Genomic DNA, 14,702 nt, shown 5'->3' with positions numbered 1-14,702 from the left:
CACAGGTGTTACCATTCTGATCCTGTGATTTTCGCTGCTACAAAACGTACGGAAGGCAATAGTGATGGTCATGAACACAAGAAGGGGCAGCAGTCAGAGGCCGGGGATAGAGTAGGAGAGACCACCACTGCATACATACGTACACATCAAACAACCCCCCGTTCGCCGTAAACAGAGTAGACCCTGCATGACCACCCACACTCTGCTGTGACCCAAATCTCGTCTCGTTTACGGAGGGTGCGGTTGCAGGTGAGGGACGTTGCAGTGTAGCACCAACTCCCGGACAATCTCCATCTCCTGTTATGGTTCATGCCCCAACAGTCAGCAACATTTTGCTTGCTGCACGATGCATACGCTTCCGAATCTGCACACTGTAAAATTAGCAATAATGTCTACAATAGAATTGACGATGATGTTGATCATGAGCCACGATAGGGCCAATGTATGAACGAGGGGAGTAGGAACCGGGTGCGCGTTCGTGTGCTTGTGTGTGTGTGTGTGTGTGTGTGTGTGTGTGTGTGTGTGTGTGTGTGTGTGTGTGTGTGTGTGTGTGTTTCTCGCCTCCCTCGTTTATGCATGTTTGAAAGATTTCAACATGGCAGAGGTTGTGTCAAGTGACTTCCATGTCCGAATGTGTATATATTCTATAAGTAGTGAACTGAAAAATGACTGTTTTGAAAACTCGGGTACATGTTCCCTAGGGTATCAATGTGAATTCAGCAAAGTAACTCCGACTACAATCCTCGGCGTGTACAGTCTTTCTTCAGTAACATTCCCATTTCTTGACTGTCACAGTAGACAGATTCTTGAAAGCTCTCTAGAGAGGTATGTCAATAGCCTTTTACTCATCTAGGACGCCCTAGTATGGGCTTCAGAGGAGTCACTTACCAGACTCACAGGCTTCATGCTTGGACGTTATCATCGCAACATGTAGGAGTTATGGGCGACATGGAATCCAGCCTTATTCCACCAAATTCTCAAGCCTCTCGATATTTGGCATGCCCGTCACCGTACAGCGATGGACGTACCTTGACATGAGCTGTACAAGATGATCAGTTGTCCCGACACCAAGTCGTGCAGTCATGTTCCTGGCAAGACCGATGAACCACTGTTGGTCCTCATCTCGTTGCGCCAGTTGTATGTCTAGATAAACCATCCACAACTTGAGCTCTTCGTCTTGGACATCTCCTTGTTGAGTGCCTTCGGTATCCGGACCCCAGTAGGCTCCTAGTCGACTCACGTCTGTGAAGGAGAATCTTGATGAGTCTGCGATGGGTATTGTCGGCCTTGCAGAGGCTGACCTTGCAGCTCGGGTCCTTTCCATATCCGCTATCAAGAGCAAAAATAGCTGGCGAAGACGTTCCGAAACTAGGCCACGCGCTCCACCAGGAGATTCTGGATCGAAATGTGGCATAGCAAGCAGCCGATGGACAAGAGCATAGGATCTTTGCGCAGACCATCTCTCTATTGCGGATCGTGAGAAATTGGTCACATGGCAGTACTGCAACACTTGAAACCACTGAGCCACGTCGACGACCAATGTCCGCATATCAGGACCCAACCTGCTCCCGTATTGTACCAACGCCACTCCACTGGGGACAATACCGTTTCTAGCCAGGCCTGGGAGGATAACATCACGCATTTGTTCATGCGGTAGTAGTCCAGGGTCCCAGTCAAGAGCAATGAATGGTGTGTCTCTGCTACCCCCTGCGACCTGAAGATCCCAGACTCGATATAGCGCTCGCATGGGTGCTTCAAGAGCGGTTATGCCACCCAGCATCTGCACCAGGTGGGTGACCATGTTGAGATGCGTCCTTGCACCCTCGAAGGCTGTGGTGTACCGTTCGAATGTAGAAAGGGCAAGCAGATCGAAGATCAACATTTCGTCGACTTGGGGCCCGGGCTGGCTTTGAGCGGACAGATGGTGTCGTAAGTACTGAAGTGCCTTACTCATGCAGTATTCTGGAGCATCGTTGCGGTCCGGCTGGAGATGTAGCACGAATTTGAAGAAGCCGCTGCTAGCCGCAAGGAGAGAGTACATATGCATTCGGTTGTCACGACAGCCCTGAACAATACGATTGATTGTGTCAGCGATCGAATTCGGAGATATAGCCCCGTCCAGAGCATCCAGGTTCTGAAATATGGATGGTAGCCAGACATTCACGGCATTTTCAAACATGGCCTGCGACCACCATGCATCATCGGGCGTTTCGAGGAATGGAAAAGGAGTTCCTGGAGTGGTGGTAGTCGTGGTGTTCAGTGGAGCAGGCGAAGGTGCTGCTGAAGTCTCTGCAGAGCTGGTATCTGAGGGATTGCCTTGTCTTCCCCATCCGACAACGCTTTGCACACGGCTTGCTTCGTTCTGTGCGCTGTACAGTCTCTGTTGTCGACGCAATGCAGCCCGCCAGTGTCTGGCATGGCTGGTGATCGTCCGGAGTTCATCTCGTTCTTGTCGTGTGGCTGACAAGGTCTCAGACTCCGGGGTCCGATTGACCCAAAGCAAGTCCGGAGTACTATTGCTGCTAGCTCTGGCTCGCCCGCGTCGTGATGAGGAGGAAGATGACATTGCAGAGAGTCGATGACTATACTGAATAGGCGACTGATGTACTTGCCACACTTCATGGCAGCCCTACAACCAGGACATAGTAATCCATATCTATTTCACACAGGCACAGTCACCAGCCGAGTGAGATCCGATGTGCGCATGGCGCAGAAGCTGGGTGATGGTTCCATGGCCGCCATGGATGGAGCAGGAACGATTTCGATTGCTGTCATGATCCAGAGGTATACCGGTGCACAGGCTATCCCCTTTCTAGAGAAGTAATGGCAGCCGCAGGTTGAGCAGAAAAGGGTCCCGAGTACCTGTGGAAGCATTTGGGCATAGGGATGAAGGTATGCAACCAGGAACATCCACGCCTCTTGCTCGGCTGGAGTCGTGTCCGCCAACCATATCTAGAAGATGAAGATTGTTCAGCCTAATCGGAACAAGACCCGCACCAAAGCGCGATCCACACGCCCCGAACATCATCTTCTGGCAAATACAAGTCTACCAGCTCGTATCAAAAAATCTTGTAGCGCCCCCAGAGGCCATGCAAGCCATTACGCGAGGTATATTTGGTAAGCTTTGAGCCAATTCAATGCTGTCAGGGAAAATTGCAACGCGAGGCAATCGGCATCCTGGGCCATTCACTGTAGCTTAAAAGCCGCTGTTGAGCCGAGCATTGGTGAATCCTAGTGTGGTCAAATTGCGCTCATATCTTGTTTTCACCGGAGACCAGTCCAGGGGTTAGATGGCCACTCTACCAGGTGACTGGGAAATGCATTGTGTTTGGAAAGCGGCGAGCTGGAATTGCAAGAGGCGAGCTCAACGATATACGCGGCCGCAAAATTGCGCACGATCGATCAGACCTAGGCCTCTCAATACACAAACCTGTGCAATTATCATACAGTGATTAATTCACCTTCACGTATGTCATGGGTTGATCAAGCGAGTGACTCATTCGATTTGAGTCCGGTACCAGAGAATGAATTGTCATCAACCAGGCCATTGACGTCGAAAGATCTCGCCTCAATACCGCTGATGCCATGAAAGAGCTTGAGAAAAATTGGAAATGGCCCGCACATGTGCACGAGGCTGTATGCGGCAAAGGAAGATCTGCACCACGGTGTGGTGTAACCATTGCCCACTCCATGGTGCGAGTTCGACGCTCGCAACCAAGACAATGGTATCCCTGAAGACGCCACCAATCCACCGTGTAGAAGCATCATTTGTGGACACAGCAAGATTAGCTGTACATGAGTCTGCTCGCCACAGTGGTCTGATGGGGATGATGTCTTGCCTGTACGTGATCAGGGCTGTAAGCAAGAAGTCCACCTCGTCGCACACTGCGATCAGCTCAACGAAAACTTGCAAAGAGCTGGGCCTAGGCCCGAACAGGTGGTGTGCATGTTGGTCTTTGATATCTGACTGTTGCAGTTCAACTCATCCAGCGATCTTTGAAATCAGGAGATGACTGGTGGAATCAACTGATGAACGGGTGGGCATGGGGGAAAGGGAGGTCTCGTAAACACCTCGCATTCTTCGATGGCGGCAAAGAAAGACACCCTGTGTCCGATGTCAAACCTAAAACGTCTATAGCGAGCTTAGAATCTTCGCAGAGCGTGATTTGTAACGCATCTACCTGATAATGCAATGCAAGGCAGAATAGGCGGAGTGCATTTTTGAAGTCGTCTAGTATTCGAGGCTTTTGGTACGCATAACAAGCTAGCAACCCTGGATCTCGGACTGCTAGCCGTGGTAAGAGGAGTGAACCCGGGGAGAAGGTAAGATGCTGATGTCACCTTGGTGGTGTGTATAGAACCGAGAATTTTGAGATGATCTCAAGCAAAGATTATGCAAGGGTCTGTTGCTCACGAAGCAAGAGTCCATGGAAGGAATGACGGCGACTGTGATATGTATTGCCGGAACTCATCCTGATTGGCGGGAAAAAGCTACAAGGCTCTCGACAAAATCCGACATCGGATAAAATATCTCCGATGCAAGCTTCCAACCCCGCCAATTGCTAAAGGTGCAAACCAAGTTCTGTACGGAGCAAGGGCGAGCTTTACGATACGAGCACGGCTTCCACCAAGACTACGGACTACGATAGCCGCAGGGTCTGCACAAGCACCGCATTTACTTGCCCCGGCGCAACAAACACCAGGATGGCATCCATCAAAGCAAATTGCCGAAAGGTCATTTGCATTGGCAGAAACTATGCGTATGCATTCCAACATCTCAAGGTGTAGATGGATTCACCAGGAACGCTGACATAGATGCAGGGACCACATCACTGAATTAAACTCTGCCCGACCAGCACAGCCTTTCTTCTTCCTCAAGCCTCCCTCTTCTATCTTGCTGCCGAACAAAGGGCCAGTCATTCGACCTCGCGGGGTCAACTTGCATCATGAAGTCGAACTTGGTCTAGTGATCGGAAAGACACCCTCTCCGGAAGGACTGAAGAATCTGCAAGCTTCGGACTCCAAGATGCTGAGTTACATCAAGAGCTATTTTCTTGGCATAGATTTGACCGCCCGAAATGTGCAAGACGAGGCAAAGAAGAAGGGTCTGCCATGGAGCATAGCAAAAGGTTTTGATACCTTCTTGCCCATAAGCCATGAGATTCCTTTTGACCGGATACCTGACCCCCACGACGTGGTGCTGTGGCTAAGCGTCAATGGCACCATCAAGCAAAAGGACAGTTCCAACCTGATGCTGTTCGATATTCCCCGAATGATGAGCGACATCAGCAAGGTCATGACCTTGGAAGAGGGCGACATCATCCTGACAGGGACGCCGAAGGGTGTAGGCCCACTGGTTGGAGGAGATGTTGTAAAATGCGGTCTAGAGGCAGACGGTAGGGAGGTGGTCGAGGCAAGAATTGAGGTGCAAGTGGTAGACGACACCACGGAAGGAGCATACGAATTCAAGGAAACTTGACGCACTCGCTCAGAGACTTCTCAAAGCTGCCGATCTTCACAAAACTTTGGACATACTGTGGACAGCCATCTATAATGAAAGACAGCCGACATATTAAAACCATCCACGTTCTGCTCCCAGGAAAACCCGAACCTCTCTTACTTCTGTCCATCTTCCACGCGGCATGCGTCTTCACCCATCACTTGAGGTTGACACGATGGGAATCTCTGGAGGTGGCGGTAGAGGAAGGCGCCGCTCTACACGTCTGCATTTGGCAGCAGGCATTTCATGAGCATCGTTGTTCTTGACGGGCTGCTCGTAGAGATACCCTTCGTCACCACTGCTTTCGTTCGAAGCTTTTGAGAATACCCTCTTCTGCGGTACGAGTCGTGGCAAATGCCTGACATGACCTCGAGGCTTCTTACGATTGCCTCCTGTAGGTCCTTGTTCGCTTGATCCCGGTCCAATGCTCTCAGTGTCTTTGCACATCGCAGTCGATTGTGCTTTCCCCTCCTCATCGTCTGGCCCCCTGCCTCGGGCCGCCGCAGCATTTTGCCCTGCTGTAGCTTTGAGATGTCGATTGTCATTTTTTCTTGATGCAAAATGTGTTTCCTTGGGTCTAAGGGTTCCATATTGTTCTGACACTGGTGCATTTCTCTTCTGGCCGGTGCGCTTCTGCAGGCGTGAATCAGGTATGTTCTTCTGGAATTTGCCACCCATCACTTGCGACCCCGAATCTATTGATCCCTTTGCAGTTTCCATGGCTATTCGGTTGTCTTTCTCGATTAGCCGCTGGCTTCGTCGCAGCGACACCGTTGCAGGTTTCTCCTTGTTCTCAGTTGGAACGTTGGCCAAGGTATTTGACATCCTCCATTTAGCTAATCCTCCCTGCCCCAACAGCAGTTCCACTTTCTTAGAGTAACGTGCTGAGATTTCAACGCTCCCAGCATTGTTCGAATTTGGTGTCGGCGGAACCTGCGAGCTAATACTGCCGAATGAGCCTACATTCTCCCAAGCCCATCCCTTCAGTTCCAACCATTGTTGGCATTGTTTTCTTTGTACTGTCTGGAATATACCCTCGGCAAATCGTCGTACAACCATCTCTTCAAAGGTAGCAGGTAAAGTCTGCACAAGGCGCAGAGCTCGGGAGTAGTAATGCTCCCAGCTTTCGAATCTCTCTTGCATGAGATTGTTGGCTTTGGTGAGTTCATCTGCTGGTGCTCGAGGCTCAGACAAGAAGCTTAGCGAATCATTCTCGTCAACGCCGAAAACTCGATGACCTGCGTAACTGACAGTGTTTACATTTTCATCCAGATCCAGGTCGGAAGGAATTGAGGGTTGTACTGCAGGTTTGACAGCAGCATCACGATGGGCATTCAGAGGAGGATTTGTTGGCATCTCTGGTAGGTATGTTGCCTGGGAATCGTGCACCTGTAAACCTAGATGTTCTTGGAGTCATGTCAACCATTGCATCCACAGAGCAGGCATCGTGTGTACCTTCAACGCTGTTATCAACGCGGCTCACAGAATCCAGTGAAGCATGAGGAGGCTGTGTCGGATCTATAGAGCGATGCAGTCGTTCAACGAGCGTCAGATCAGCCTTGTTTGAAAGAACGGCCTCGAATCCATCGAGTCGAACATTAAGGGTCTGGAGACGAGATCTTGAGGTATCAGCTGCCTGTTGACACAGGGTCTCAATCCGGGAGAAGAGCTTTTCTTCTAGTAATCTTGTCTCGGCTGTGGCATGTGTAAGGTTTCGCTCTGATTCATCTTGGTGCTTCGATGTTTCTGCCTTGAGCATTTCAAGATCCCTTTGAAGTCGTCTGATCTGATCACCTTGTTGATCGGCCCTTAATTCGTACCATTTAGATAGAGAGTGTGAATTTTCTGAATCAGCCTGACATTGCTGCACAGCGGTCTTTAGCTCTTTCACCTCAGCTTTTGTCAAAGTGAGCTCGTCGTGGTAGGCCTGCGTCTGGGCATGGAGATAGGCATTCTCACGTCTCACTTGATGGAACCGGAGGAGGTCGACTGCGTAGCCGACTGTGGCTTTTCGATCAGATAACATTGTGCACATAGACAAGTAAGAGATATTTGGCACTGATCGATGAGCATTCAGAAATGATTTTGTGTGGTCAGTGACAGGAATTGCAAATGAGGCACAATACAAGTACCGTCGTGGAAAGAAAAGGCGTAAAAAGACGTCGACACCCATGGAACTTTTTCACAATTTGCTCAATTTGTCTACCAGTCTATCGCAGAAACAATTGTCCTCATCCTTCGTGTCACATGAGAAATGCTATGAAGTGCACTCTGTAGTGCAAGTCTGAGAGACGATAGCCAACGATTGCCAGCTAGCATATTAAGGAAATAAAAATCACCAACGCCCGCGCGAGGTGCCACACCAGTAACGACTCAAAAGCCGTCAAATGTGGTATCACCACGCTCTCGTATGCTCATCGCATAGCGATGAATCCCCGTTAACAAGTCTGAAAAATTACATGACTTTTTGTTCGTGCTGCGGCGACATTTGAGCCAAGCAGTCGGAGGGCAAGCTTCATCCCACTTTTCTCAAGCAGTCGCGTACAACCAGTAGCAGCAACAAAACGCCTTCCATATGCTGGGAATGGAACTGGTCGGTTTGTTGCAATCAAGAAACCCCCACTTAGATGAGGTCAGCAACGTTCATTGGCATCTCTTCGATCTGAGTGCTGTAGAACTGCTCGATTTCTCTCATCATGCGCACATCATCGGCAGTAACGAAGTTGATAGCAACACCCTTTCGGCCGAAACGTCCACCACGACCGATGCGGTGAATGTAGTTCTCGCGGTTGGCAGGGAGATCGTAGTTGATGACCAGGGAGACTTGCTGGACATCGATACCACGGGCCAAAAGGTCGGTGGCGATCAGGACACGAGAAGAGCCGGAGCGGAACTCCTTCATGATGACATCACGCTGAGCTTGCTCCATGTCACCGTGCATAGCTGACACAGTGAAGTCGCGAGCAGTGAGCTTGTCAGTGAGCCAGTCGACCTTTCTTCGGGTGTTGCAGAAGATGACGGCTTGGGTGATGGTGACAGTTTCGTAGAGATCAGAAAGGGTGTCCAGCTTCCATTCCTCCTTTTCGACAGCAATGTAGAACTGTTTGATACCTTCGAGAGTCAACTCAGCCTTCTTGACGAGGATGCGGACAGGATCGCGCATGAATTTCGTGGTGACTTCGAGAACGTCTTGAGGCATGGTGGCGGAGAGAAGGACGACCTGGGTGGATTGGGGCAAGAGCTGGAAGATGTCGTAGATCTGCTCGGTGAAACCACGAGAAAGCATCTCATCAGCTTCATCCAAGATGAACATCTTCATGTTGTCAGTCTTGAGGACGCGTCGCTGGATCATGTCCTGAACTCGGCCAGGAGTTCCGACAACGACTTGAGGACCGTCTTGAAGAGCCTTCATGTCTTCCCGAACATTGGTACCACCAATGCAAGCGTGGCATTCCACATTCATGAAATCGCCGATAGCCACAACGACCTTTTGAATCTGTTGGGCAAGCTCACGGGTAGGAGCAAGGATCAAAGCCTGGCAGGCCTTGAGGTTGGTATCGATCTTCTGAAGACAAGAGATGGAGAAGGTAGCGGTCTTGCCAGTGCCGGACTGAGCTTGAGCGATAACGTCGGAACCCTTGATAACGGGCATGATAGCACGTTGTTGAATGGCGGATGGTCGTTCGAAACCATAGGCGTAGACACCTGAAAATTTTGTTAGCGCCGCCCGTGATTTTTGACAGTTTCATGGAATATCAACATACCTCTCAAAAGCTCAGGCTTCAGGTTCATCGCATCGAAGGAGTCGGTGACTTCATCGTAGTTGGATTCGATTTGGCCTAATTGTCAGAAAAGTTAGCGAATATTCATTACTGTGGTCCATGGCGTGGCTGCGAGACATGAATGCCATCGAGACATTCCCGTCAGCATCACATTTGATCGATGAACACATACCTTCTGGGACCTCCTCGAGACCTTTGTCCGCCATGATTGCGAAAGAAGTCGTGGGATCACTGGCAACTGCGCCTGTGATCTGAAAGCGCGGGGTGAGGGTGGCGTGAGAAAAGACCTAGGCGCGGCTGCGGCGTCTAAGTCTCAAAAAACTGCTTTTGTGCTGTTTTCTAGGTCAAAGGATTCTCTTTCGTGAGAATCCGGATGATCTAGAGTAAGTTGTGTGAAAGTGTTGTTGTGAAATGTCAGGGAGAGATCAAGATCAAATTTTTTTTTGGATAGAGACTTTTGCGCAGGCTTAAATACTGCCTTGGCAAAATGCGCTAGGGGCGACCATAGCCACCCAAACCCCAAACACTTTGGCTTTTTGCCTTTATTACTCAGACCAGCCTTGTCCATCATCTTCCACAGTGGCAAATGTCCTAGGGAATTTTTGAGTCTCGAATCAAACGAACTCACTGTCATTCTAGTCAATGCTGGATTGCTCTCGTGTAGTCTATTCCGTCAGGTTACAGTAGTACTCCTCACGTGCATCTCTTTGACTTTGAGACTTTGCCTCGACTAGACATAAAACAACGAATGATCTCTACTACAACTTTGTTGCCGGATACAGTCCCGGAAATACCAATTCTAGACGACCATGATGTGTTAAAAGAGCAGCAGGAAACTTCGGAGGACTCATTAGCCCTGGAAGATGAGACCGACCAGCATCCTCTTGGAGTGCGACCGGCAGGAAATGCCCTGACCTCGACTGAGAATGCCCAGAAATACATGGGATCCTTTGGTCAGCTGCCAGACAGCCTACTGTTGATGTTATTGGAATTCCTGGATGAGTCATCCCTGGTCGCGTTGGGCAGCACTTGTCGCGGCCTCTACGCATACTCGACATTTGACCAATTATGGCGAGATTTTGCAATCAACGACCAAAAAGATGACTTCTCGTGGCGTGGAAGTTGGAGAGCATCGGTGAGACGGCTTCCCAATCCAAAGCTTGCGAGTGTGGACTGCCGACATCTGTACTCTGATGCCTTGCATCGGCCGTTTCTCTGTTCACAAATCTCTCTTAAACCCTATGTTTCCAGCATACCCAGACACAACGAGATACCAAGGGTAAAGGATCTGTCCGCCTCCGAGTTTGATAGCGCATGGGTTGATCGGCCCTTCATTCTAACAGAACCTGTGAAGAAATGGCAGGCCTACAAAGAATGGGATCAGGATTATCTGCTCGCCAGATACGGGAAAACATCCTTTCGTGCAGAGGCGGTGGATTGGCCCTTCGAGAAGTATTCGGCATACATGGCCACCACAAAGGACGAAAGCCCGCTGTATCTGTTTGACAGGGCATTCGTTGAGAAAATGAACCTGGAAGTAGATGTCGAGGAGGCCTATCTTCCACCGGACGCCTTCCAAAACGACTTATTCACGTTGCTCAGAGAACAAAGACCAGATCACAGATGGCTGATTATTGGACCCGAAAGGAGTGGAAGTACTTTTCACAAGGACCCCAATGCCACCAGCGCCTGGAATGCGATAATTCGAGGCTCGAAATATTGGATTATGTTTCCGAGTGATGTGCTGCCGCCGGGTGTCTATATGAGCGAGGATCAAAGCGAAGTGACCTCGCCTCTAAGTATTGGGGAGTGGCTGTTAACCTTCCATGCCGAGGCACGCAGCACATCTGGCTGTCTAGAAGGTATATGCCGAGAGGGAGAAGTCTTACATGTCCCTTCTGGATGGTGGCATCTCGTGGTCAATCTCAGCCCAGCCATCGCCATCACTCAGAATTTCGTTCCTCGAGCCCATCTTCGATCTACCGTCAAATTCCTCCGGAACAAGGCTGATCAGGTCTCTGGTTTCAAAGACAATGTTGCCGACCCACACGCACTCTTTATGGACCGCTTACGGGAAGCGCACCCTGAGCTCGCGGCCTCTGTTGCAGAAGTCAAAAAGAGGAAGTGGGAGGAACTGGTAAATGATGCAAGCCAGGCTGTACAAGACTCGGGTGGTTTCAGCTTCGGGTTTGCCGATGATATAGAGGAAGACAGTCGATGAGGATGTCATGTTGCACGTCTAGTGACAGGCCACAGACTTGGTGGATGTTAAACTACGGCCGAAAACAAGATATCCAACAAACGCTCCGACAGCGACAGCCAGCATTACCCAGCCATTGTAGGTCATGAATAGGAGCCTGTCATATTAGCATCATCTCTCGGAGAGGATATTGGGATCCCACATGATGAAGAAGCTGTAAAACACTTGCACGGCATAAAGCAACCCTTTTATGATTGTTCCCTTTCGTTCCGCAGTCGCCTTCGAGTCCCTTCCTACGACGAGCAGTGAGCTTGATTCGTTCAATTGAGGTGATGCGCCTTGACAAGATCAGACACATTTATGGCATGAAGGAGGCGTCAAGAACGTACTGGTGCCACTGGTGCTGTAAGCCGCCATTTGAGCACTATGTTGCTGCTCATATCGCCTGCTGATTTCGCGGACACACTCGTAGCCAGCTGTTAAAAGCACGATCGCTAGGAGCGAGACGATGAGGGAGAATGTGCTAGTAACTCTCCATTGGCGAAAGATGATGCATAGGTTTTCCGAAGACCAAGTAAACAGCATCTATTCGAGTCAACAACGCGCTTTCATATCGCCCATGGAATACTTGCATTCATAGAGCACTTGTCCCCCATGTCCATATCTCCGTGATCCATACCGCCGTGACCCATGCCGAAATGATTCATGATTTAGAGTCTTGGAAGTTTCAAACGTCTATAAACCCAGGAAAAGTATAGATCCTCGAGAATAAATTTATTCAGACTTGAGAGATGTCATGATTGAAGGGGTGGGTAGAGCGAGTCTTCTGATGCGCGGCGCAGGCGCCTTGCACTTTGCGGTCATATGCTCTCCCGTATTCATTCCATCGAATCCTTTCCTTGTCTTGCGCAATCTCGCAGGCTAGACTTTCGAGCATCAGCGCAAACCGAAACAAATCGTCGCGATCGCCAACAGACATCGCGCCGTGCCATGGCTGAGAATGTACCGCCAACTGGCACGGCAGCGAAGCCTGCAGCCAGTGGCGACAGACCTGGCCTCCCGTATTACGAGAAGTTGAGACGTGATTTACGCGACACCTTGCAGAAGAAACGCCTTCTAGATCGCAACATGGTGGGTCGACCTGCACAGTTCAAGACAAGGAGTGCTGACCTCGCTAGGCTGCTGTGGAAGACCAGATCTACCGTCAAGAGACCGCCTATCTCGAAGAGACTTCGATCGCAGGCAACATTGTCAAGGGATTTGACAACTACATCAAAGCGTCTGCTGTAGCGGGGGCAGCGACATCTGCAGGAGGCACAATATCCGGGAGCGCGGCTGGAGGCGGGTTAGGGGCTGGTCGAAGAAAGGCCGTGGTGATTGACTCAGATCGGGTCTTCTCTCGCAGTTCAGTATCCTACATGCGCGATTCAGACTCTCACAGTAGCTCTACAAGCACACCGAACCACGCAGGTACTCCGACGGGGAGTTTTACGAATGAGAAAGGCGGCGACAAAAAGAAGAAAAAGAGTACTGCCACAAACGATGATGATACCGATGGTCGGGCAACCAAGCGACAGAAGATTGGATTTGGAGGCTCGAGGAAGGCTCAGGACGACTGACGACATTATGGCCCATCGGTGATTACTATGCTACCTTGAGGCGTCGGTATAGGAACGGGAGGATTTGATTGACAGACTCAATAAGAAAACATTCAATTCAGTGCGTTAATTGCACGTCCTGTGAAGAAACACTCCCACCCAATGTCGTAGAAACGTGATTCGATAGATGGTAGAACGATACGCGAGCCGCTTCTAGATGTCAGACGCCCTTTTAGATAAATACCTCGGCAATGTCTTTCCGTCATCAATAATATCAAGACGAACCCTCCGTAAGCCGTTCCATCGTTTCTGTGGATGACTACCGATGTTTTATAGGAACATCCTGACCAAGTCACGTAGTCGGAATTGCCTGTCTGTGCTGTCTCGGAGGTGGATTTCGTCGCAGAGTCAACAAGAAATCATGGCTCCTCTATCGCCAGCATCAGCCGTAAGTCCCATACTTCGATCCCTCGGCAAAATCATAACCTCGATAGGCGGCTCTTGAAAGACTCAGACAGTACAAGCCGCCGGAAACGGTATGGCCTGCAATGCCATTGTCGCGCAAAGCTGCAGTCCTGATCCTTCTTTTTGCCGACCCCTCGGGTGAGCTGAGGGTTGTCATTACCATGCGAGCGAGTACCCTGAGTTCATACTCTGGACATGCAGCACTACCAGGAGGGAAGGCAGAAGCAGGAGAATCAGCATTTGAAGCGGCTAGACGGGAAACATCCGAAGAGATTGGTCTTCCCAGACGCGAGAGTGCACTACCTCCTCCCTTTAGAGTCGAACACCTTTGCGAAATGCCCACAAACCTGGCCAAAACAGAACTTGTTGTCCGTCCTTGCGTCGCATTTCTTCACTCTTATGATCCCGAGACAGGGCTTGACGCGAGCGTCGCAGAGAGACTCCTCCCGAGGCTAGACGCTCGAGAAGTAGCCGCCGTCTTCTCTGCTCCATTCCGAAACTTCTTGTACCATCAAGATCTACCTAATCAGGAGAACCTTCCTGGTGATCCAAGTGATTGGTATAAAGGCGCTTGGACCGACTGGCATCAGAATCAATGGCGTATGCACAATTTCTTTGTCCCAGTAACAAATCAAATCGTCTCGAAACCGAAAAGGAACAAGGGACAAAAGGCTACCGCCGACCACCTGGATAAATTATCCAGGTACCGAGTGTTCGGTATGACTGCGAGGATCTTGGTCGATGCTGCACGTGTCGCCTACCACCAAGAGCCCACGTTCGAGCACAACAGTCATTTTGGCGATGAGGATATGATAAACCGTCTACGCAGAGTTGGACGATTAGGAGACATAAGACGACCAACCGATGAGCTTACCAAAGAAGACCTGGTCAAAGCTGCAAATTTATGAGGGTTGCGTTGATCTTACTTGAATTTCGAGAATGCGGTAGTCATTGGAATGTGGGCGGTTCGGTGCTCCGATAAGCCCAAAAATATCCTCTACCATCCTTACTATAATTTCAGATGATGAAACATTTACCCTCGGCATCCTGAAGATGTTGTCTACATTGCCATGGGGTGCCAAGGGAACAATGGGCTCGTTGGTGTGGTGGCTGAAAGCGGACTTCTTTGTCCTCTTTTTGCTGTATCACTTCTGCAA

General features: G+C 50.0%; 7 protein-coding genes across 7 annotated transcripts; 4 read left to right on the top strand and 3 right to left on the bottom strand.

Moving 5' to 3' along the window:
* Positions 1-628: 628 nt before the first annotated feature.
* Positions 629-2,969, bottom strand: PV06_01316 (uncharacterized protein). The gene is made up of 2 exons (XM_016401913.1): positions 889-2,969; positions 629-817 (listed from the first exon to the last, which is right to left on the bottom strand). Exon 1 carries the CDS (start codon positions 2,564-2,566, stop codon positions 962-964), a length of 1,605 nt encoding a protein of 534 aa, XP_016268966.1. The 5' UTR covers positions 2,567-2,969; the 3' UTR covers positions 629-817; positions 889-961.
* Positions 2,970-4,573: 1,604 nt separating this feature from the next.
* PV06_01315 (uncharacterized protein) lies at positions 4,574-5,673 on the top strand. Its single transcript, XM_016401912.1, has 2 exons — positions 4,574-4,760; positions 4,822-5,673. Exons 1-2 carry the CDS (start codon positions 4,705-4,707, stop codon positions 5,477-5,479), a joined length of 714 nt encoding a protein of 237 aa, XP_016268965.1. The 5' UTR covers positions 4,574-4,704; the 3' UTR covers positions 5,480-5,673.
* PV06_01314 (uncharacterized protein) lies at positions 5,651-6,856 on the bottom strand (the record flags this gene model as incomplete). Its single annotated transcript, XM_016401911.1, has 1 exon — positions 5,651-6,856. The coding sequence occupies one exon, from the start codon at positions 6,854-6,856 to the stop codon at positions 5,651-5,653; it is 1,206 nt and encodes a 401-aa protein (XP_016268964.1).
* A 1,267-nt stretch (positions 6,857-8,123) lies between these two features.
* On the bottom strand, positions 8,124-9,488 carry PV06_01313 (ATP-dependent RNA helicase eIF4A; the record flags this gene model as incomplete). The annotated part of the gene is made up of 3 exons (XM_016401910.1): positions 8,124-9,205; positions 9,265-9,339; positions 9,455-9,488. 3 exons carry the CDS (start codon positions 9,486-9,488, stop codon positions 8,124-8,126), a joined length of 1,191 nt encoding a protein of 396 aa, XP_016268963.1.
* Positions 9,489-10,030: 542 nt separating this feature from the next.
* PV06_01312 (uncharacterized protein) lies at positions 10,031-11,503 on the top strand (the record flags this gene model as incomplete). Its single annotated transcript, XM_016401909.1, has 1 exon — positions 10,031-11,503. The coding sequence occupies one exon, from the start codon at positions 10,031-10,033 to the stop codon at positions 11,501-11,503; it is 1,473 nt and encodes a 490-aa protein (XP_016268962.1).
* Positions 11,504-12,472: 969 nt separating this feature from the next.
* On the top strand, positions 12,473-13,101 carry PV06_01311 (uncharacterized protein; the record flags this gene model as incomplete). The annotated part of the gene is made up of 2 exons (XM_016401908.1): positions 12,473-12,613; positions 12,661-13,101. 2 exons carry the CDS (start codon positions 12,473-12,475, stop codon positions 13,099-13,101), a joined length of 582 nt encoding a protein of 193 aa, XP_016268961.1.
* A 400-nt stretch (positions 13,102-13,501) lies between these two features.
* PV06_01310 (uncharacterized protein) lies at positions 13,502-14,453 on the top strand (the record flags this gene model as incomplete). Its single annotated transcript, XM_016401907.1, has 2 exons — positions 13,502-13,528; positions 13,575-14,453. 2 exons carry the CDS (start codon positions 13,502-13,504, stop codon positions 14,451-14,453), a joined length of 906 nt encoding a protein of 301 aa, XP_016268960.1.
* Positions 14,454-14,702: the final 249 nt, after the last annotated feature.

This window comes from Exophiala oligosperma (assembly GCF_000835515.1).
Source record: "Exophiala oligosperma strain CBS 72588 unplaced genomic scaffold supercont1.1, whole genome shotgun sequence".
Classification (NCBI taxonomy): domain Eukaryota; kingdom Fungi; phylum Ascomycota; class Eurotiomycetes; order Chaetothyriales; family Herpotrichiellaceae; genus Exophiala; species Exophiala oligosperma.
This window is presented reverse-complemented; position numbering and strand designations above follow the sequence as displayed.